At 50.8% G+C, this 20,552-nt stretch overlaps 3 protein-coding genes across 4 annotated transcripts; 2 read left to right on the top strand and 1 right to left on the bottom strand.

The window, feature by feature from the left end:
- The first annotated feature begins 28 nt into the window (after nucleotides 1-28).
- Nucleotides 29-10,476, top strand: Skiv2l (Ski2 like RNA helicase). The gene is made up of 28 exons (XM_048348057.1): nucleotides 29-102; nucleotides 180-283; nucleotides 1,275-1,384; nucleotides 1,482-1,599; nucleotides 1,690-1,804; nucleotides 1,925-1,999; nucleotides 2,285-2,338; nucleotides 2,431-2,618; nucleotides 2,774-2,908; nucleotides 3,312-3,457; nucleotides 4,261-4,407; nucleotides 4,507-4,591; nucleotides 4,753-4,859; nucleotides 5,401-5,547; nucleotides 5,617-5,713; nucleotides 5,896-6,108; nucleotides 6,189-6,299; nucleotides 7,005-7,235; nucleotides 7,587-7,724; nucleotides 7,865-8,002; nucleotides 8,121-8,225; nucleotides 8,556-8,703; nucleotides 8,782-8,908; nucleotides 9,121-9,331; nucleotides 9,437-9,547; nucleotides 9,619-9,837; nucleotides 9,995-10,135; nucleotides 10,231-10,476. Exons 1-28 carry the CDS (start codon nucleotides 81-83, stop codon nucleotides 10,429-10,431), a joined length of 3,744 nt encoding a protein of 1,247 aa, XP_048204014.1. The 5' UTR covers nucleotides 29-80; the 3' UTR covers nucleotides 10,432-10,476.
- Nucleotides 10,476-12,907, bottom strand: Dxo (decapping exoribonuclease). Of its 2 annotated transcripts, none has more exons than XM_048348155.1 (7): nucleotides 12,592-12,907; nucleotides 12,022-12,386; nucleotides 11,620-11,855; nucleotides 11,311-11,530; nucleotides 11,052-11,187; nucleotides 10,820-10,914; nucleotides 10,476-10,736 (listed from the first exon to the last, which is right to left on the bottom strand). In XM_048348155.1, the coding sequence occupies exons 2-7, from the start codon at nucleotides 12,378-12,380 to the stop codon at nucleotides 10,586-10,588; spliced, it is 1,197 nt and encodes a 398-aa protein (XP_048204112.1). In that variant the 5' UTR covers nucleotides 12,381-12,386; nucleotides 12,592-12,907; the 3' UTR covers nucleotides 10,476-10,585. The 2 variants fall into 2 exon arrangements, with proteins under 2 accessions (XP_048204112.1, XP_048204111.1); XM_048348154.1 differs by having other exon boundaries at nucleotides 12,620-12,906.
- Stk19 (serine/threonine kinase 19) lies at nucleotides 12,867-20,300 on the top strand. Its single transcript, XM_048348199.1, has 7 exons — nucleotides 12,867-13,153; nucleotides 13,306-13,442; nucleotides 17,641-17,736; nucleotides 18,305-18,444; nucleotides 19,340-19,437; nucleotides 19,527-19,674; nucleotides 19,868-20,300. The coding sequence occupies exons 1-7, from the start codon at nucleotides 13,054-13,056 to the stop codon at nucleotides 19,911-19,913; spliced, it is 765 nt and encodes a 254-aa protein (XP_048204156.1). The 5' UTR covers nucleotides 12,867-13,053; the 3' UTR covers nucleotides 19,914-20,300.
- Nucleotides 20,301-20,552: the final 252 nt, after the last annotated feature.

The raw sequence follows: 20,552 nt of genomic DNA, 5'->3' as shown, positions 1-20,552 counted from the left end.
CGGCTGTTTTCGCCCTCTTCGGGGCGGGGCTTACTGCACGATCGCTCTTTGAATTTCCGGACTGCTGCGGTGGCTCCAGGATGATGGAGACCGAGCGACTTGGTGAGGGGGAGGGGTGCGGGACCGAGGAGACAGGGGTAGTGACTTACGACCCCTGACCTGTGACCCTTCCCTCCTAGTGCTGCCTCCCCCAGACCCCCTGAATCTTCCCCTTCGAGCCGTGGAACTGGGATGCACTGGGCGCTGGGAGCTGCTGAATGTGCCTGGAGCTCCAGAGAGCACCGTGAGTACCTTGACCCTCATCTTTTGACCTGTCTAAAACCAAACTCTACCCTCCTTGTAGTTGGATCTAGCATGGCCTGGCTCTCCTGAGGAGGGACACTGTCATCTGGGCTCCCACTGTTGCCAGACAGACTCCCATCCAGTGGATCTGTGGTGGGTCACACCCAAGTGAGGATGGATAGCAAGGATCCCTGGAAACATTTGAGCTCCAAGATCTGCTCCTTGACATGTGTCTTTTCTCTTTGGAGCCCTCTTGTTTTGTCTGCAAGGACCAGGACACTTGGTTGCTGAGATCAAGGGTGAGCTTTTGAGCCCTTGGCTCAAAACATCTTTTTAAGAATTAGTGATTCTCATCTTTGAGTGTGCTCCATGGTTAGCAGAAGTGCTTTTTGAAAATGTAAATTCCCAGGTCTTGCCTCCATCAGTCTGAAACACCAAAGTTACATTAGCTACTGCCCCAAGTGATAGAGTTTCAGGTAGTTTTGGACAACCTTTGGAAAATAGTGAGTGCTTCAGCCTGATTGTCCTACTCTGTCTGTTTGGAATAGCCACCATGTCTGTTTTTCTTTCATACCGGGGTTTGAACTCCAGGTCTAAAACTTGCTTGGCTGGTGCTCTACTGCTTGAACCATGCCTCCAGCCTATTTTTTGCTGGTTATTTTGGAGATGAAGTCAAGTGAACTTTTCTGCCTGTGCTGGCCTCAAACTAGCATCCTCCAAATCTCATCTCCTGAGTAGCTAGGATTACAGGCATGAGCCACTGGTGCCTGTGTTCATTTCTTCTTCTTCTCCTTTTTTTTTTTTTAAATTGTGATTCCAAAGGTGATATACAGAGGGGTTACAGTTACACAAGTCAGGTAGTACATTTCTTTTTGAACAATGTCACTCCTTCCCTCAGTGTTCATTTCCAGTCTTAACACAAACCCCATCACTTCTTTTATCTGTACTACATCCTTTCTTAACTACTGTCTCTTTTCTTACCCTTGTCCCAGCTTCCCCATGGCCTTCCTCCTTGTGCCCCAGATCTGCAGCAAGAAGCAGAGCAGTTGTTTCTCTCGTCTCCAGCCTGGCTTCCTCTGCATGGTGTGGAACATTCAGCTCGGTGAGGAGTCCAGAGGGGCCCAAACTAGGGAGATAGGCCCGCTGATGGAAGCTAGGATAGAAAATAAAGACTCAAAAAGTTACTTTCATCTTTATAGAAAATGGCAGAGGAAGACAAATCCCTGGTCTCTCTTGGCTGCTCTGGGAGCCCCAGTCCCATCTGACCTTCAGGCCCAAAGACACCCAACCACAGGCCAGATATTGGGCTACAAGGAGGTAAGAGGTCAGAAGCTGTTGGAAGTAGTTTTGGGAGAAAGGGATCAGAAGCAAGGTTAGCATTACTGGTACTCTGATTTCTTGCCTCAGGTCTTGCTGGAGAACACAAACTTGTCAGCAACTACTTCCTTGTCCCTTCACCGGCCTCCAGGGCCCGCCTCTCAGTCACTATGGGGGAATCCAACACAGTATCCTTTCTGGCCAGGTGACTCTTGTGGGGACAGGATGGTAGAAAAAGGGGGTTTTAGTCTTCAGAGAAGGATTCCCTATTCATTCTGCTCTGCTCTCATCCCATGAATCCCTAACTGTCCACCTTCTTCCCTAGCTGGGATGGATGAGCCCACTATAACAGATCTGAGCACTCGGGAGGAGGCTGAGGAAGACATAGACTTTGAGAAAGGTGAGGCGGCTTTGTATCTGGGCCCTAAGGAGTAGAGCCCTGGGTAGGCCAGTCACTGGGCTGCTGCTAGCATTCCATGCTTTTGCAAACTAGGAAAAGGTATTCCCCATGGCCAGAATGGGAAAAGGTATCCTTTCTATAAGACCCTTTTTCCATCTCTTAGAAAATGTGCACAGCAAACATGCCAACAACAATGTCTAGGCTGTAGATGTCTATCTTATTAGTGCATAACTTGTATGACAGCCTCAGTGGCTGTGATTTGGTCTCTCTGTCCCTGCCCTCCAGATCTTCTCACTGTCCCACCTGGCTTCAAGAAAGGCATGGACTTTGCCCCAAAGGGTGAGTTTGATACGGTTTTGGGGTAGTGTCCTTTTCCTCTAGACAGATTTGCACTTGACGGGGTGGTCCTTTTTTTTTGCCTTGTTCCTCAGATCACCCAGCTCCAGCACCTGGGCTACTCAGCCTCAGCCGACTGCTCGAGCCTCTAGATCTGGGGGGTGATGAGGATGAAAGCGAGTCAGTGGGACAGCCAGGAGGTCCCAGAGGGGACATTGTGTCAGCCTCTCTCTCTGATGCTCCTCTGGCCCGGGCAAGCAGCTTGGAGGACATTGTGTTGAAGGTTGGTGGTTCTAGGAGGTGGAGGCCTGTACAAAGGGGCCCTGCCACAGGGAGGGTGGAGGCAGGATTGGGCCTGAGGGGAAGATTGGAACATCTTTGGGAAGGAGTGGTAAAAGAGAACTGTCTGGCTGTTCCTTCATTACCTGACTTTTCCAGGAAGCATCTGCAGTCGTATGCCCCGTGGAGCCTCCCAAACCTCCACCTCCACCTCAGGAGGAATGGGCCATTCCTGTGGATGTCACCTCTCCTGTTGGTGATTTCTACCGCCTCATTCCCCAGCCAGCCTTTCAGGTACTGAGGCCCAATTTTCATACATTCCTCCACTTCTTGGTGGCCCAGACTCTGGCCCTGTTTCCCTTCCCATTACTTGTCTCTTCTCTCCACCAGATGTCTTTCAGGCCAGTCATTAGTCCCAGTCCACCTCACTCCTCTTTTTTTTTTTTTTTTTATGGCCATGGGGCTTGAACTCAGTCTGGGCGCTGTCCCTGAGCTCTTCAGCTCAAGGCTAGTGCTCTACCACTTGAGGCACAGTGCCACTTCCAGCTTTCTAGTGATTAATTGGAAATAAGAGTCTCACAGACTTTCCTGCCTGGGCTGGCTTTGACTCCTACCTTCTTTCTTCTGCCCTGCAGGCCGAGTGGAAGTCAGGAAGGCCCTCCTTTCTTCAGCTGCCATTGATCTTTCTTTCTTACAGTGGGCATTTGAGCCAGATGTGTTTCAGAAACAGGCCATCCTGCACTTGGAACAGCATGACTCTGTCTTTGTCGCAGCACACACATCTGCAGGGAAGACAGTTGTAGCTGAATATGCCATTGCACTGGCCCAGAAACACATGACACGGTACAAGTATCCTCTTTAGCCTCCCCCTTTGCCAGCCAGTCCTGTTTTCTCCTGCATCCTTTCTGGACCTCATCTCTTCTCCAATCTGCCTTGTCCTTTAGATGTAGGGTTCAGGAGAGAGACTGAGATGGGAGCTACAGAGAAATGAAAAGGCATTTATAATTTAAGGACCTGTTTAAAAAGGAGTGGAAAGGCTGGGAATGTGGCTTAGTGGTAGAGTGCTTGCCTAGCCTGCATGAAGCCCTGGGTTCAATTCCTCAGCACCACATAAACAGAAAAGGCCAGAAGTTACACTGTAACTCAAGTGGTAGAGTGCTTAGCCTGGAGCAAAAGGAAGCCAGGGACAGTGCTCAGGCCCTGAGTTCAAGCCCCAGGACTGGCAAAAAATAAAAAATTAAAAGGAGTGAGAGATGAGGTCATTTTGGTGGAAAAAGTATATGAATGCCATTTGAGTAGAAAAGGGGAGCACAGGGGGCTGGGGATATAGCCTAGTGGCAAGAGTGCCTGCCTCGGATACACGAGGCCCTAGGTTCGATTCCCCAGCACCACATATACAGAAAACGGCCAGAAGCGGTGCTGTGGCTCAAGTGGCAGAGTGCTAGCCTTGAGGGGGAAGAAGCCAGGGACAGTGCTCAGGCCCTGAGTCCAAGGCCCAGGACTGGCCAAAAAAAAAAAAAAAAAAAAAAAAAAAAGAAAAGGGGAGCACTGTAGCCTCTGGGGTATGAGCCTGGGAGGGTTCAAAGGTAGAAAGGAGACACCAAGTCTGTGTGGAGGGATTGGCTGATTTCATACCCTCTTCCTAGAACCATTTATACTTCACCCATCAAGGCCTTGAGCAACCAAAAATTCCGGGACTTCCGAAACACATTTGGGGATGTAGGGCTCCTCACTGGGGATGTCCAGCTGCACCCAGAGGCCTCCTGCCTTATCATGACAACAGAGATCCTTCGGTGAGAGAGGGACCCTCACAGGTGGGTTTTGGGTGAGGAGGTGAGGCAGGGTGGAGCCGCTGGCCGCTGGCCAGTCAACCCTTTGCCTCTTCTCCCCAGCTCCATGCTGTACAGTGGATCAGATGTCATCCGGGACCTGGAATGGGTTATCTTTGATGAGGTTCATTATATCAATGATGCTGAGGTAAGTGGGGGGCAGAGAGTCTCCCATGGGACTAGTTGAAGAGTACCTCTGTCCTACCCATCTTGAGGACTTGGCTGCCTTCTTTGCCCACCAATGGAACTCCAAGGGCACTGGAACAGCCCCTCGGCTCTCTGTGACCTCTCTCCCCTGTTCATGCCCAGCGTGGGGTCGTGTGGGAGGAGGTGCTCATCATGCTGCCAGACCATGTCTCCATCATCCTTCTGAGCGCTACTGTCCCCAACGCCCTGGAGTTTGCTGACTGGATTGGGTGAGATGTGTGTCCTGGGGTGCTTCATTGAGGGGGCTGTAGTATTTCTTGGCTGGGGTGTAGAGCAGATGCGAAGGCCACTATAGTAAGGGTCAGGGTCAGGATTGAGATTCTTGAGGATGGGGCTTAGGTAACTGTGGGATCCCCAAGGGGCCTAGAACTTTGCATTTTAAGATGGGATGGTTGGAGGTTTGGGGATATGGCCTAGTGGCTAGAGTGCTTGCCTCACATACATCAAGCCCTGGGTTCACTTCCCCAGCACCACATATACAGAAAATGGCCAGAAGTGGCGCTGTGGCTCAAGTGGCAGAGTGCTAGCCTTGAGCAAAAAAGAAGCCAGGGACAGTGCTCAGGCCCTGAGTCCAAGCCCCAGGACTGGCAACAAAAACAAAACAAAACAAAGATGGGATGGTTGGGTACAGCCTTCCATTCTGGGTCTCAGACAAGTCTGAGTGAAGTCAGAGGGAATGGGGAAGGTAGAAAATTTGGGGGTTCCCTCCTGGTACTCCCAGTCTGATCTGCTGCTCTCTTCTCCCTTCAGACGGCTGAAGCGTCGCCAGATCTATGTGATTAGCACGGTTGCCCGTCCTGTCCCCCTGGAACACTATCTCTTCACAGGAAACAGCCCTAAGACCCAGGGGGAACTCTTCCTGTTGCTGGATTCCCGAGGAGCCTTCCACACCAAGGGGTAAGCTCAGAGCTGGAGGAGTCTGGGCTGGGTCCTGACTCAGCCTGATGCCTCCCCTGTGTGTCCCAGGTACTATGCAGCTGTGGAGGCCAAGAAGGAGAGGATGAGCAAACATGCCCAGACCTTCGGGGCCAAGCAGCCCACACACCAGGCGGGGCCTGCACAGGTGAGAGCTGGGAGTGTTGTGTGTTTGCCAGCATGTTTCTCTACCTCCCTTTCTTCCCTGGTCCTCAGAGACTTGGACTTGAGGTCTGAACCTACCCTTATTTGCCATGACTTCCCCTCCTCCACTTTAGCTCCCACTGCTTCAAGGATTTAACCTCGGCCCCTTTCCCTTTTGTTGCCCAGGACCGTGGAGTGTACCTGTCCCTCCTGGCCTCCCTCCGCACCCGGGCCCAGCTGCCTGTGGTAGTGTTTACCTTCTCTCGGGGCCGTTGTGATGAGCAAGCCTCGGGCCTCACTTCGCTTGACCTCACTACAAGTTCAGAGAAGAGCGAGATCCACCTCTTCCTGCAGCGCTGTCTGGCGCGTCTCCGTGGCTCTGACCGACAGCTGCCCCAGGTGTGTCTGGGTAGAAATGGGCGGGGATTGGAGGTTCTGAGATCCATTCCTAACTGAGGGCCATCTCCCTGCTTCTGCAGGTGCTGCACATGTCTGAGCTCCTGCATCGGGGCTTGGGTGTACACCACAGCGGCATCCTGCCCATCCTCAAGGAGATTGTGGAGATGCTGTTCAGCCGTGGCTTGGTCAAGGTGAGCATGATGGGGAGAAAGGGCTCTTAGGACCTGGGTACCTACTTGGGGTGGCTACAGATCAGAGGAGCAGAGGCGAGGACAGCACAGTACAGTGGTTAAGAACCTGGGCTCTGAGCTGGCCACAGTGACCCAAACCCCCAGGAGCTAGTAAGCACCTGAAAAGTCACTAGTAGCAAAGCGCAGGTGGCTCATGCCTGTAATCCTAACTACTCAGGAGGCTGAGATCTGATCGCTGTTCAAAACCAGCCGGGGTAGAAAAGTCTGTGCCACCAAAAACCCAGGAGTATCACTGTGGCTGAAAGTGGTAGAGTGTTAACCTTGAGCAAAAGTGCTCAGGGACAGGTCCCAGGCCTCAAGTTCAAGCTCCATGAACAACAACAACAACAAAAAGAAGAAACAATCAGTTCTATAACTGTGTGAGTTACAAGTATACCTGGACAAAACAGGAGATAATTCTGTAATACAAATTTCACACAAAAAGTTACTTAGTAAACGCACTGGAATCTTCATAGTGGGAGATTAGAAGTAGAATAGAGAGGTTAAAGAAATGGACAAGTCCATAGGCAGAATGAGGAAACTGCCAGTGGCTACTTTGTGGATTTGCATGGAGAGTTAAAAGAGATCCTGCAAGCAATGATCTGGAATTGAGCCTGGCTCTACCTCGCCCTAGCCATTGATCCCTCTCTTTCCCTCCTGTCCCAGGTCTTGTTTGCCACTGAGACCTTTGCCATGGGTGTGAACATGCCAGCTCGTACCGTGGTGTTTGACTCCATGCGCAAGCATGATGGCTCCACCTTCCGGGACCTGCTCCCTGGGGAATACGTGCAGATGGCAGGCCGGGCAGGCCGGAGGGGCCTAGACCCCACAGGCACTGTCATCTTGCTCTGCAAGGGCCGTGTGCCTGAGATGGCAGATCTACACCGCATGATGATGGTGAGCAGGGGTGTCCTGAGGACAAGCCAGCCTGGGCTCCAGCTCTGGACATCTACCATGTTCTCTCTCTTCTCTTCAGACTTTTTACTTTGCTTGGACAGAAGCCAAGGGGAGAGTTAAGCAAATCCAAGGAGAGGATTGGGTTCCATCTCCATCTAGTTTATTACCACTGTAAACACTGGGCTCCATGGGGGTCCTTGAGAGCCTGTGTACTTCATTTGCTTTCTTACATTACAGAGAAGGGGAGGGGTAGCTTGGATAGTTGCAGAGCTGGAAACAGATTTGGATAGATCTGGTTCCCGGAGGGCTGGCCAAGGACTGTCAGTCCCACCTGATTGCTCTTGACTCCAGGGGAAGCCTTCCCAGCTGCAGTCCCAGTTCCGCCTCACATACACTATGATCCTCAACCTGCTACGGGTGGATGCCCTCAGGGTGGAGGACATGATGAAGAGGAGCTTCTCTGAGTTTCCATCCCGCAAGGACAGCAAGGTGAGATGATTGAGATGACCAGTACAGGTCAGACAAAGACAGACTTGGAAGAAGTGGACATCTAAAAGCCAATGTGGTGAAGATGGGGGATGGCAGGCTGGGCTTAGAGTCTCTGGTTACATAACCTTCCTCCTACTCAGGCCCATGAGCAGGCTCTAGCTGAGCTAACTAAAAGATTAGGGGCCTTGGAGGAGCCTGACACGACTGGCCAACTGGCTGACCTGCCTGAGTATTACAGCTGGGGAGAGGAACTGACAGAGACCCGGACTATGATCCAGGTGAGTGTATGGGAGTTCTGGGGAGATGGTGGGAAAGGGAGCAAGCACAGTGAGTGGGTGCTCTGAACTTAGTCCTAGTGATGCCTCTTCACCTAACTCCTTGTATGTTGTCCCTCAGCGACGCATCATAGAGTCTGTGAATGGGCTGAAATCTCTCTCAGTGGGAAGAGTGGTGGTTGTGAGGAATCAGGTGCATCACAACGCATTGGGTGTGATCCTGCAGGTGAGGACAATAGAGATTTGGACCCCAGAGGGTTGCAAGTGAGGGAGCCAAGCTTTAGTCCCATCTCCTCTCCTTGGCTGGGGGTGAGGCTGGAGCCACTACAGTGCTCTCCTTTTCTTCTCCTTTTTTGCCCACTGCCACTTCATGCCTACCTCCTTTTCCTATTCCCATAAGAAGCTGCTTTGATTGCCTGGCTTGGTTGCCACCCCTAGACTGGTGGGCTTACCTAGTGTTTTCCTAATCGCTACCCAGGAGTGAGCGTTTTGTCTCTACCTTGGTTGTCTGTTCCTCACATCCTTGTCCTTTCCTGTCCTTTTTGTGTCCCTCCAGGTCTCCTCAAACTCCTCTAGCAGGGTCTTCACGACCCTGGTCTTATGTGAAAAGCCTGTGTCTGAGGATCCACAGAACAAGGGAGCAGCCACTCCCGATGTGCCCCACCCGGATGATCTGGTGGGCTTCAAGCTCTTCCTGCCTGAAGGTGAGAGGCAGGTTCCTGGCTTCCTGACTACAGTGTGAGCCTGAGTCCTGGCAAGGGCTGACCTCTCCGTTTTCCCAGGGGCCTGTGACCACACTGTGGCCAAGCTCCAGCCAGGAGACGTGGCCGCAATCACCACCAAGGTGCTCCGGGTGAATGGGGAGAAGATCTTAGAGGATGTTAGCAAGAGGCAGCAACCGAAATTCAGGTCAGAGATGCTGGGAGGTACTTTTCTCAGGAAGGGGTATGACATAGTACCAGGTAGGAGGGTGAGAGGAAGGCTCCCTCAGCCTGAGGGGGATGGGGAAGTGTGTATGTGGGGGGGCTTTGTAGGGGAATTCCCCATAGAGGCCTAAGGGAGATCCCTACAGCAAAGAAGCCTATTACCTTGTATCTCATAACCTGCATTTTTTAATTCAGAAAGGATCCTCCCCTTGGGGTAGTGACCACTGCTGTCCAGGAATTGCTGCGTCTGGCCCAGGCCTACCCAGCAGGACCCCCCACCCTTGACCCTGTGAATGACCTGCAGCTCAAGGATGTGTCAGTGGTAGAGGGTGGCCTACGGGCCCGGAAGCTGGAGGAGCTGATCCGGGGGGCTCAGTGTGTACACAGTCCCCGTTTTCCTGCCCAGGTAATTCCCAGGCAAGGAGGAGGGCTTTTCCTCTGTGATCCCCTGTAGACTGGCGCACCCCTCCTGAGGTTGAGGAAGCTGATAGGCTTGCTGCTTGCTCTGCAGTACCTGAAGCTGAGGGAGCGAATGCAGATTCAGAAGGAGATAGAGCGCCTGCGCTTCCTGCTGTCAGATCAGTCGCTGCTGCTGCTACCCGAGTACCACCAGCGAGTAGAGGTAGGAGGGGCAGGAGTGGAGGTGGGGGAGTGGGGAGAGGATGGCAGGCTTCCCCACGATCTGTCTTACAGGTGCTCCGAACCCTGGGTTATGTGGATGAGGCGGGCACTGTGAAGCTGGCAGGACGGGTGGCTTGTGCCATGAGCAGCCATGAGCTGCTCCTCACCGAGCTCATGTTTGACAATGCGTTGAGCACTCTGAAGCCCGAGGAGATCGCAGCCCTGCTCTCTGGCCTGGTCTGCCAGAGCTCCGGGGACCCTGGGGATCAGCTTCCAAGCACCCTCAAACAGGTAGGGGACACTACCCCTCTACTTTTCCTGGGCTCCAGCATTTTTAACTCCTCCCACTAGCTGACCCCCTCCAGTTGGGTAAATGCATCTTCAATGCCAGGATTTCTTGGTCCTGGAGCAGGAAGGTAGCCCTCGATCTCCTTTTCCCCTTCTGCAGGGTGTGGAACGTGTCTGTGCTGTGGCCAAGCGTATTGGTGAAGTCCAGGTAGCCTGTGGCTTGAACCAGACAGTGGAGGAATTTGTGGGAGAGCTGAATTTTGGGCTGGTTGAGGTTGTGTACGAGTGGGCCCGGGGTATGGTGAGTATCGGAAGTTAGGGTTTTGTGTCTGGTTGGCTAGGGAGATGTTACCCAGGCCTGGCACATAGTCATTCCTCATTCTCCTTTTCTCACAGCCCTTCTCTGAGTTAGCAGGGCTCTCGGGAACCCCTGAAGGCCTGGTGGTGCGCTGCATCCAGCGCCTGGCTGAGATGTGCCGCTCACTGAGAGGGGCTGCCCGTCTGGTAGGAGAGCCTGTGCTGGGTGCCAAGATGGAGACAGCAGCCACCCTGCTACGGCGGGACATCGTCTTTGCGGCCAGCCTTTACACTCAGTGAAGAACCCCTGGGTAAAAGTGTAATAATAAAACAGCAAACCACTGAGACTTCTTGGGGTATTGGGCAGGGATGAGTCAGCTCAGAAACAGCAGAGAATCATTTAGAAATATGAATTTACTCTGTGCATTGACATAGGATAAGTCCCTTCAGAACATCAGTCCTTGGGGGAAGGTGTCTTAGGGGTCGACGAGAGGTCCTGGGCCATGGCTTCCACATACCACGGGGGCAGGAAGGTGTAGGGGCTATCTTGATGTACAGATACAGTGACTGGTTGGCCAGGCTCCCAGGAGAAGAGATGTACAAGCCTAGAGGCAGATGGAGATTGGTTGGGGCAAGGGGCAGAGGCTAAGCTCTGGGAATCTAGGGGAGAAACAGCTGAATGTCTCACCTGGGGTCATCTTGGATAACTGTGCTCTGTGCAAAAGAAAGGAAGGCAGCACAGAAGTTCATGCACACAGAGGGATTCCAGCCATCTCGGTCATTCTGGAGTGGGCAGAGGAGATAGAAGACTGGCACTCAGGTGCAGGTGGAAGGAGGGCAAGGCAGATTACAGCCCTGGTCTTGGTGCAGGTGGGGAGGGGGAAGGGTAAAAACAGGTGAAAGCTCTGACACTAACTTACTCTGACATATTCAAACATCTCCATGGTAGGAAAGGTCTTGAAGGAACAGACAAAACCTTCTGGGGTACGGAAGCCAGCAACAACATTTGGGACCCCTAGGAGGAATGACTGAGCCCACCATTTTAGGAGCTTGTATCTAACAGGAAAAGCAAAGAGTTAGTGAGACCCCTCCTCCACCCTCTGTTCTGCCCTCACCTTCTCCAGGTCCCTTTCCCAGCTGTAAATCTAGGCTCTTGTCGTGCCCACCCCTATCCTGTACCTGTAGAAGCTCCTCCACTGGCCAGGACTGTGCATCTCTTTAGAGGTCTTGAGTTCCACATAACAGGCAGGGGCCTGCAGGGATGAGGCCTGAGGGTCTGTGCAGTCTACCTCTCCTGAGAAGAGCAGAGGGTGGTTTCCCAGGCGGCTGCGTAGCACAGAGCAGAAGGCCACGTTCGTGTTAACCTCCCCAGAGGGGTCTGGAGAGCCTCCAGGTTTGTCTGTACAAGGAGAGAAGCAGCAGCGGGGGTGGGGGCTCTCAAACCCTTGGAGAAGGGAGTAGAGAGCGGAGAGTAGGGATAACTCTCACCTGCACACATGTACTGCTCAAACTTGTAGCCCATGTACGTAAGCTCCCGGAGAAGGGGTGGCCGATTAAGCCTCTGCTCCCGAGCAGCTGCTGTCTCCACCTCACTCAGGTACAATGTTCCCTGGAACCGAGAAGCTGCCAACTGCCATCCCTCCTGCCGCTCGTATGGTGTTGTCAGCAACTTTGTCAGATGCCCCCTCCACGTCACTATGGCCCCTGCCAGCCAGCCTGGACCCCTGAGAGGGAAGAGTCGTAGCTGGGCTGAAGGCTTGACACAAACCTTAGCTCAGCTGTTTCCCCATCAGAGTCCCCTCTAAGGACTGGGTCCCATTCCAGCTGTGGCTCTGACTTTAGAGAGTAGGGCAGGTCTAAAGTACTACTTGTGTCCTAAGCTTAGCTCACCCCTCCAGATGGCCTCGGTGTTCCAGAAGCCAGCGTAGCAAGTGGTCAAGCCTTTCTTTGATCTCCTCATCCCGAGGTTTGTACCGGTCAGTGTATCCATCTCTGAGGTCAAAGTTGGGGCTTGGTCCATTGGTGGGGGGTGGGCTATAGTAGCGGAGGGCTCGGGCATCTCCATGGTACTGACGCTTGGCGTCCAGGGAGAAGCAGCCTAATTCGGATGGGCGCCGGTAGAAAGGAAAGGGTCCAGAGTACAGGGCAGGTTCTGTGGACAATGAAGGTGCCGAGTGAGGGAGTTTGTTCTGAGGCTCAGCTACTTCTATTTTCTCCGCACTTCTCTTCCTAGTTCCTGTGGAATCCATGAGGTCCTGCGAGGGGAAAAGTGCGCATGTTACAGAGTAGGTCAGGACCAAGCAGGCATCTCCCAGGTTTTGGCCTTGAGACAAACAGTCCCCAGCCCCACGGCCAGTCAAGCATTCATCAGCCCTTTTCCTTGCCCTGTACCCCCCACTCCTGAGGCCCCCTAACTCGGACAAGGTAGGACATTCGGGCTCAGATGAAAGATCTGGTTACCTCAAAGCCCCCCAACCTTGACTTTCACCTCCGCGAGGCTATGACGTCAGGGCAATCGCGTCAAAAGCCGAAGAAGGTTGCAAAGATGTTTTCCTGCTTCGGATGACGCATTCATTCAGCGACTGCTGTGGGCAAATCCCTCGGGGCGGGGAGTGGCAGCCAATGTTTACGCCCGGAATTTGAGCCCGACGTGGCCGCGGCCCACGCAAGTGTTCTCAGCTGGAGCCAATCGGCGGCAGGTGGGGCGCCGTCGCCGGGTGCAAGGGGTCCGGACACCCATCCCTCCAGGCATTGGCCGTAGAGATCGCTCGCAACGCCTCTTTCGCCGTCACGTGGTGCAGGTTACACGGGGGTCACGTGGTCTCCGGAGAGCACCGCCCCGCGGTCCTACGTCACTGCGCCGCGCCGGAAGATCCTAGTTCCACAAGCCTTTTCTTTCACCTTCTTCCCCTGACTCTGGGTATGAACCGAAAGAGGCGTCGCTTGCTTCCGCAGGCGTTTGGAGTGAAGCGGCGGCGGGAGCGAGCGCCTGTGGAAGTGGATCCTCTGAGGGGCGAGTCAGGTAACCTTGGCAGCCTCGGGGCCGGGCTGCAGGTCCCTGCCGGGCGGGGCCTCCCTTCGGGTAAAGGTGCGGTATGGGGACCCCAGACGCCAGCAGTTGGCTCCCACAGCCCCGCTTGAGTTTCGTCTTAATGACCGGGTCTCTCCACCTAGGGTCGGCGCGTACGGCAGTGGCAGAGCTAGCGCAGCTGTTCCCGCGAGGCCTGTTCGAGGATGCCCTGCCGCCGATCGTGCTGAGGAGCCAGGTGTACAGCCTCGTGCCTGACCGGACGATGGCCGACCGGCAGCTGGTGAGGGGCGCCAGAGCGACCGATAGAGGCCCCTTCCCTGCCTGCCTCAGGGCCATTTGCCAAGTGCCTTGCCATTTAGACCTTCAGTTGGTCTGCCTGCCACTCAGCGGGCATTAGGAGAAGTCAAGGCTTTAGGGGGAGCGGTCATGCTCAAGCAGACAGCTCTGGGAGGCAACCCGACGTCTGGTCCCTAGAGGACCTTGTCCACCAGGGCTGTTTCCGGCTTACACTGCAGACGACAAGCTGGATGTTAAGCAGACTCAGCAATAGAGTATTAGGTGTACTGGAGGTAGTGTAGTCAGCGTGATCATTTCTGAAGGTACTATAGCTGATAACTGCTGAAGGCCCAAGTTACAGGAATGTAGGAGGGAGGGGGGGGTCTGAGTGAGGCAAGAGGAGAGTGAGGAGGAGGGAGAGGCACAGCATAACTCAGATTTCCCAGAGTAAATAGAGAAGGAATACATAGAGTTGTTGGGGGCAGATGTACAAGTTGACTTGACAGTGCCTGTTGAGCTTCCAAAGGCAACTGTAGTGGTTGGGTGGATATGATGGTTGCAGATCATTCTTTGTGTCATAGAGAAGTGAAAGTGAATAGTGGTTTAGTGTGTGGATGTGAATAGTGAGATCAAGCAGGAAGAGTAGAGGTGTGATTTTTTTTAACCTCTTTGAAAGTTATAGCTGTTCCTCTCCAGAAGAACACACACAGGTCTGTCCCATATATGCAGAGTATATGCATATATATGTGTATGTACTTTGTGGAAGAGTATTTTGCAAGATCTCCAAAGAGATCAAGAGGTATTACACGGTACTAGGACCAATTCCACAATTCTGGGAGACACCAGCATTCAAAGCAGTGTTAATTGCCTGGGCTGCTTATTCAGAAAATTGAGATTCCTTGGGGCACACCCAAGGATAATGAATTGTGATCTCTTGAGAAGGGATGTGGGAATCTACATCTTTGAACTACTGCTCTAAAGTTGAGGTCCATTGACATAGAGGAAGAGGAAACTGAGGCCAGCTACATAGCAACACTTTACCTGTCTCAAAGCAAAAAGAAAAATCCCACCTAAAATGAAATAAAAAAATTAAAGAATCAACCTTTGGCATTGTTGCTTTCTATGCATGTTTTCTATTTTCTCCTTTAGGTTTTTATTTTTTCTCATTAAATCTCATTTTTTCTATAACATGTAAGGCTGTAGTTTCCCTCTAAATATTAATATACACATACTAAGTTTTAGTATATATTTTTAGCTATAAGCTAGAAATATATGCTAACCTCCTTTGTGATTTTTTTTCTTTGACCCATGGGGTAGATTAGAAATGTATATCATGATTTCCAAAACTTTTTTTTTAACCTTGTTAGAGATTTTTGGCATAAATGACATTGCTGGCCAGAGAACATAATCATTGCATATTAGTCATTTGAAATTTGAGGTTTTCCATATCTATATATATGTACATATATATATACTTGAAAATGATATGTATGTAGTTACATCTGATGTTGAAGTATCTATTGCTTCACTTCTTTTTTTTTTTCTTTTTTCTTTTTGCCAGTCATAGGATATGAACTCAGGGCCTAGGCACTGTCCCTGAGCTTCTTTTGCTCAAGGCTTTACCACTTGAGCCACAGCACCACTTCTGGCCTTTTCTGTTTATGTGGTTCACTTATTTTTTCCTTTGTTTTGTGAGTTTATGAAGGAATTAGAACAATATACTCTTGTATTGTGGATTTGTCTTCAAATATTTCCTCTATTTTACCTCTTTTCTTTCCCCTGGGAATCAAATATACATCGAACCTTCTTCATATTTTATGTCTTATAAGAGTCTTTTGTATTATCAGTATTTTGACTCTCTTTATTTTTTGTATTCTGGGTAGTTTTTAAGATTTCCTTCACAGCTGAATAGCTTTTTATTCAGCTGTGCTGAATGTACCCAACACACCTATCCAGGCTTAATTTACTTTTTAAGGCAGATTTTCTGCTTGGACATTTTTCAAGCTTAATGTCTTTTTACGATTTCCACTGGTATTTTGCATCTTAGCCTTTATGTCAGCATTATGAATGTTTTTTAAGACAAAATAATTGCACATATTAATAGTGTGTGGTGATATTTTGTTTATGTAACTGGAATGATCAATTAGGGCAGTTAGCATTTCTGTCTCTGACATGAGTTGGGAACCTATAAATTCCTCCCTTAGTTTTCCCTTCCACCCTCCTTCCTTTTTTAAACTTTCAGTACTAGAGTGACACATGCTAGGCCAGTGCTCTACCAACTGTGCTACCATCTCAGCCATTTTTGTCTTTTCCTTTTCCCCCTCCTCCCCCTCCTCCCCCTCCTCCCCCTCCTCCCCCTCCTCCCCCTCCTCCCCCTCCTCCCCCTCCTCCCCCTCCTCCTCCCCCTCCTCCCCCTCCCCGTCCCTGGCTTCTTTTGGCTCAAGGCTAGCACTCTACCTCTTGAGCCACAGCACCACTTCCAGCTTTTTCTGTTTATGTGGTACTGAGGAATCAAACCCAGGGCTTTATGCATGCTAGGGCAAGCACTCTACCACTAAGCCACATTCCCAGCCCAGCCATTTCTTTTTTTTTTTTTTTTTGGCCAGTCCTGGGCCTTGGACTCAGGTCCTGAGCACTGTCCCTGGCTTCTTCCCGCTCAAGGCTAGCACTCTGCCACTTGAGCCACAGTGCCACTTCTGGCCGTTTTCTGTATATGTGGTGCTGGGGAATCGAACCTAGGGCCTCGTGTATCCGAGGCAGGCACTCTTGCCACTAGGCTATATCCCCAGCCCGTAGCCCAGCCATTTCTTTACAAAATATGTAATAAATCGTTATATGTGGAGAGCAGTAGAACTTCCTGTGTTACTGTTTTGGCAGAGAGAGAAACGAGACAGCAAGACAAACAGAATGAGAGAGCATGCACTAGCTCTGCGTGTCTTTTATGGTCTGCTTCTTTTGAGTTTTGTTTCCTGTGTACCCATGTTATTTTTGGCTGTATGCTGGCCAGATTTGCTTAGATCAGCAAATGCCTTCCATGTGTCAATTCCTTCTGAGTTCTTATTTTTATTTAGGTTTCTGCTAATTCTTTCATTTTGTAAGCTCTTTAATGCTTAAATAGCTATTATTTTTTCTTTTTTGCCAGTCCTGGGCCTTGGACTCAGAGCCTGAGCACTGTCCTTGGCTTCTTTTTGCTCAAGGCTAGCACTCTGCCACTTGAGCCACAGCACCACTTCTGGCCATTTTCTATATATGTGGTGCTGGGGAATCGAACCCAGGGCTTCAGGTATATGAGGCAAGCGCTCTTGCCACTAGGCCATATTCCCAGCCCCTTAAATAGCTATTATTTTTTTTTTACAACTAGTAAATATTTGAAGTTAATGTTTCAATGTAGGTGGTTTGGTTTTGCTGTATTCCTACAAACAGCAGTTTTTTTTGTTTTGTTTTGTTTTTTGTTTTTTTGCCCGTCCTGGGCCTTGGAGTCAGGGCCTGAGCACTGTCCCTGGCTTCTCTTTGCTCAAGGCTAGCACTCTACCACTTGAGCCATTGCGCCACTTCTGGCCATTTTCTATATAGGTGGTGCTGGGGAATTGTGTAGGAGTGGAGCACTCTTGCCACTAGGCAATATTCCCAGCTTGAGTCCTTTTACATTCTTGTTTTAGACTGCCAAGTTCTTGGCAATAAGGCCAATGGTATTTTTCTTTGTTTTTGTTTTGTGCTGGTATTGGGTCTTGAACTCAGGTCCTGGGTGATGTCCCTTAGCTTTTTCATTCTAGGCTGGTGCTCTACCACTTGAGCTACAGCTCCACTTTTTTTTTTTTTTCTGATTAATTGGTGATAAGTGTCTCATGCACTTCGTTGCTTGGGCTGGCTTTGAACATCTATCTTCAGATCTCAGCCTCCTGAGTAGCTTAGTATTACAAGTGTGGGCCACTGTTGCCCATCTTTTAGTTAGTATTTTATCTTGGTGCTTGGCATGGGTGTAGTCTTGGAAAATTTATATTGATTGGCAGACAACTCATAAGGCAGAAGGATGGGAGAGTAGGCAAGTATGTGGAAAAGGCTGCTTGATGGTCTATTTGACTACCTTCCCACACAATAAAAATGCTCCAGTATTGGCAAACAAAAATCTCCCTGCCCCCAAATGCTCAGTATAACAAAGAATCTTACCCTGACCTCCTTTCTACTCCTATCTCTGGAGACAGAAGGAGCTTCAAGAGTGTGGCGAAATCAGGATTGTCCAGCTGGGCTTTGACTTGGATGCTCATGGAATTATCTACACTGAGGACTACAGGACCAGAGTATGTGTGACTATGTGTGTGACTCTGTGTATATGTGTGTGTCAGAGAGAGAGAGAGAGAGAGATGGGAAGGGGAAGGGAGGGGAGGGGGGGAAAGGAGGGAAAGGGCAGGGAAATTAAGAAATGGAAGTAAAAACAAAAGAAACCATTTCCTTACCCCACATCCCACTGGAGAAGGAATGGGATCCTGGTAAGTAGTAAAATGAGAGAGGGAGAGCTGGGTGCTGGTGGCTCATACCTGTAATCCTAGCTACTTAGCAGGCTGAGATCATAAGATCTTGGTTCAAAGCCAGCCTGAGCAGGAGAGCTCATGAGACCCTTATGACCAATTAACCACCTAAACAACTGGAAATAGAGCTGTAGCTTAAAGTGCTAGAGTGCTAGCCTTGAACGCAAAAGCTCAGGGACAGTGCCCAGGCCACGAGTTCAAGCCTCACCACCACCACCACCAACAACAACAAAAAAAAGAGAGGTGGGGGAGAGAAAAGGAAATAACGTCAGGAAAACCAGGAAGAGAAACACCATGAGAGTGGGGGGAGGCAGGCCATGAATCTGACTTCTGGTTCTAGGTCCTCAAGGCCTGTGATGGTCGACCATACGCTGGGGCAGTGCAGAAGTTCCTGACCTCAGTGCTTCCAGCCTGTGGGGATCTTAGTTTCCAGCAGGACCAAATGACACAGACTTTTGGCTTCAGGGACCCAGAAATCACGTGAGACTTGTGGGATCAAAAGGCACTTCCCAGCCTCCCTCCAATCCATTCCTGTCTTTTTAGTGAGCTTTTAGTGAACTTTCCAAAAAAGTTTGGCTCTTGTATTTAACCAAAGACCTGTTTGTACTTCTCCTTGAAAGAGAGACAGCCTGTTTTAGGTGGGGTCTTGGAAGGAGTCCCAGATTACAGTTCAAGAGAGCAGGGGGCTTATTAAATGCACATGGGGCCTGGCAGGAGCCATTAATGTCTGGTGTTAATCATGCTGAGACTAAGGATAGAGAAGGGCAGAAGCTGCAATGTCTGTAACATTCTCATTCAAAAAGCCCCCTACGCCAGGCAGCACTCAGGAGGCTGAAAACAGAAGGATCATAAATCTAAGGCTCACCTGAACTAAATAGCAGGACCCTATCTCAAAAACAAAATATCTCCCCGCCCCCGGGAAAAAAAATCATACACAAGGGCTGAGTAAAAGTATAAAGGAGCCATAACTAGCTTGGCCTCCTACTTAATAATCCTTGAGTGTGAAAGCATCCTAAAAATCAAGTACTGCTCGTCTCTAGGGAGGCAGATGCCGGCAGTAAGATGTGGCAGGAACTCTGGTGAGATTGCATAGGCCTGGCTGGGCCCAGGGAAGCCTCTCCTCACGTGTGTTTCAGTGCCTGTGCTCAGGGAAGCACCTGAGGAGAAGCTGACTTAATGAAAACGTACTAGTGACAGGAGGGAGCTCCAGACAGGGCTACAGAGGTGGCAAACCACATCGTGTGAACACACACCCTCAGCTTGCCTTTCCTTAGTTGCTCCCTCTTGCATGCTTGCCTGTTTCTGGAGACGAGTGTACAGACATGAATAGATGGAGAGGAAAGATGCATCTCTCTCCCTCTCCCACTGCCCACAGACAATTGGTGAACGCTGGAGTCCTCACGGTGCGTGATGCTGGCAGCTGGTGGCTAGCTGTGCCTGGAGCTGGGAGATTCATCAAGTACTTCGTTAAAGGTATCCTTGAGTCCTCAGCTCCTCAAGAACACCCCTTGGTGGATCTTCAGTCCTCTTTACCTTTCCCCCTCCCTGGGCCCTTTCTCCAGGACGCCAGGCTGTCCTTGGCATGGTCCGGAAGGCCAAGTACCGAGAGCTGCTCTTATCGGAGCTCCTAGGCCGGCGGGCACCTTCTGCAGTACGGCTGGGCCTTGCTTACCATGCCCATGATCTCATTGGAGCGCAGCTGGTGGACTGGTGAGTAGCCCTGTCAGAGGACAGTGCAGTGCTCAGTGTTGGATTTCCTCCTGGGTCATGCTTAACCCACCAGGGAAACCCAGTTATGCTCTTACTCTTACCTGGAACCCAGGCTCATCCTGGGTTGTTAAGTCCTGAGCTCTACACTTGGAGCCCAGAAAGCTGACTCCAGTATTGTGTTTTTCATTCACAGTGTCTCCACCACTTCTGGAACCCTCCTTCGCCTGCCAGACACATGAGGAATTTGGTCATTGCTCAGTGCCTTGAAGGGGGGCTAACGAGTCCTTCCCAATGGTGGCCAAGGCCAGGGTCACTTTAGGAAGCCTGGGCACCAGGACAAGTGCCGGGCTCTCGTGGGCACAGAGGACCAAATAAGCTTACTGCTGGGAGCCTGGGCTCTGCCTCGTGGTGGGCTGTGGGCAGAGCTCCTTTGCCCTTCCACGTATGTGGAGCCAGAAGCTGTGCCAAAGCTATGTATGCTGTCTGTCATGGAAGAGGGTACTACTGTTGCTGTGTCTTGGGATAAGAAGGTGGGACTGCTTGAAAGGCTGAGAAAGGAGGCTGGGGACGAAGACAGGGTCATCTGCCCTACATGTTTGGTGGAAACTGCTAAATAAAATACTTCTGTCCATAAACTTTTCTGGGTGTCGTTTTGTGTACTGTCATGTGTGTTCAGGTGCCTCATCTAGAGGTTAAAAAAAAAAGCCAAACTTAGGCCTGAGCATTGCCTTATTGTTCAGAGAATACAGGGTTAACTGACATTGAAGCGATTCTTCTTGTGGGTGGTGTAGTGCACCTGATGTCTAGAACCACAGAGTTCCTGTTGGTGTTACAGAAGTTCGGTTTGAGTTGTGGTAAAAGTAAGAGGCTAGGGGCTT

This window comes from Perognathus longimembris, chromosome 6 (genome assembly GCF_023159225.1).
Source record: "Perognathus longimembris pacificus isolate PPM17 chromosome 6, ASM2315922v1, whole genome shotgun sequence".
Taxonomy (NCBI): domain Eukaryota; kingdom Metazoa; phylum Chordata; class Mammalia; order Rodentia; family Heteromyidae; genus Perognathus; species Perognathus longimembris.
This window is presented reverse-complemented; position numbering and strand designations above follow the sequence as displayed.

Bases quoted from the DNA above. Each gene is read 5' to 3' on its own strand.
- Skiv2l (XM_048348057.1), top strand. From the start codon at position 81: ATGATGGAGACCGAGCGACTTG. The intron at 7,725-7,864 runs GTGAGATGATTG...CCTCCTACTCAG, and splicing joins CATCCCGCAAGGACAGCAAG to GCCCATGAGCAGGCTCTAGC. The intron at 9,838-9,994 runs GTAGGGGACACT...CCCCTTCTGCAG, and splicing joins TTCCAAGCACCCTCAAACAG to GGTGTGGAACGTGTCTGTGC.
- Stk19 (XM_048348199.1), top strand. From the start codon at position 13,054: ATGAACCGAAAGAGGCGTCGCTTGCTTCCGCAGGCGTTTGGAGTGAAG. The intron at 13,154-13,305 runs GTAACCTTGGCA...CTCTCCACCTAG, and splicing joins TCCTCTGAGGGGCGAGTCAG to GGTCGGCGCGTACGGCAGTG. The intron at 19,675-19,867 runs GTGAGTAGCCCT...TTTCATTCACAG, and splicing joins GGAGCGCAGCTGGTGGACTG to TGTCTCCACCACTTCTGGAA.
- Dxo (XM_048348155.1), bottom strand. From the start codon at position 12,380: ATGGATTCCACAGGAACTAGGAAGAGAAGTGCGGAGAAAATAGAAGTA. The intron at 11,531-11,619 runs GTGAGAGTTATC...CTCCTTGTACAG, and splicing joins TGAGCAGTACATGTGTGCAG to ACAAACCTGGAGGCTCTCCA. The intron at 11,188-11,310 runs GTACAGGATAGG...TTTTCCTGTTAG, and splicing joins CAGTGGAGGAGCTTCTACAG to ATACAAGCTCCTAAAATGGT.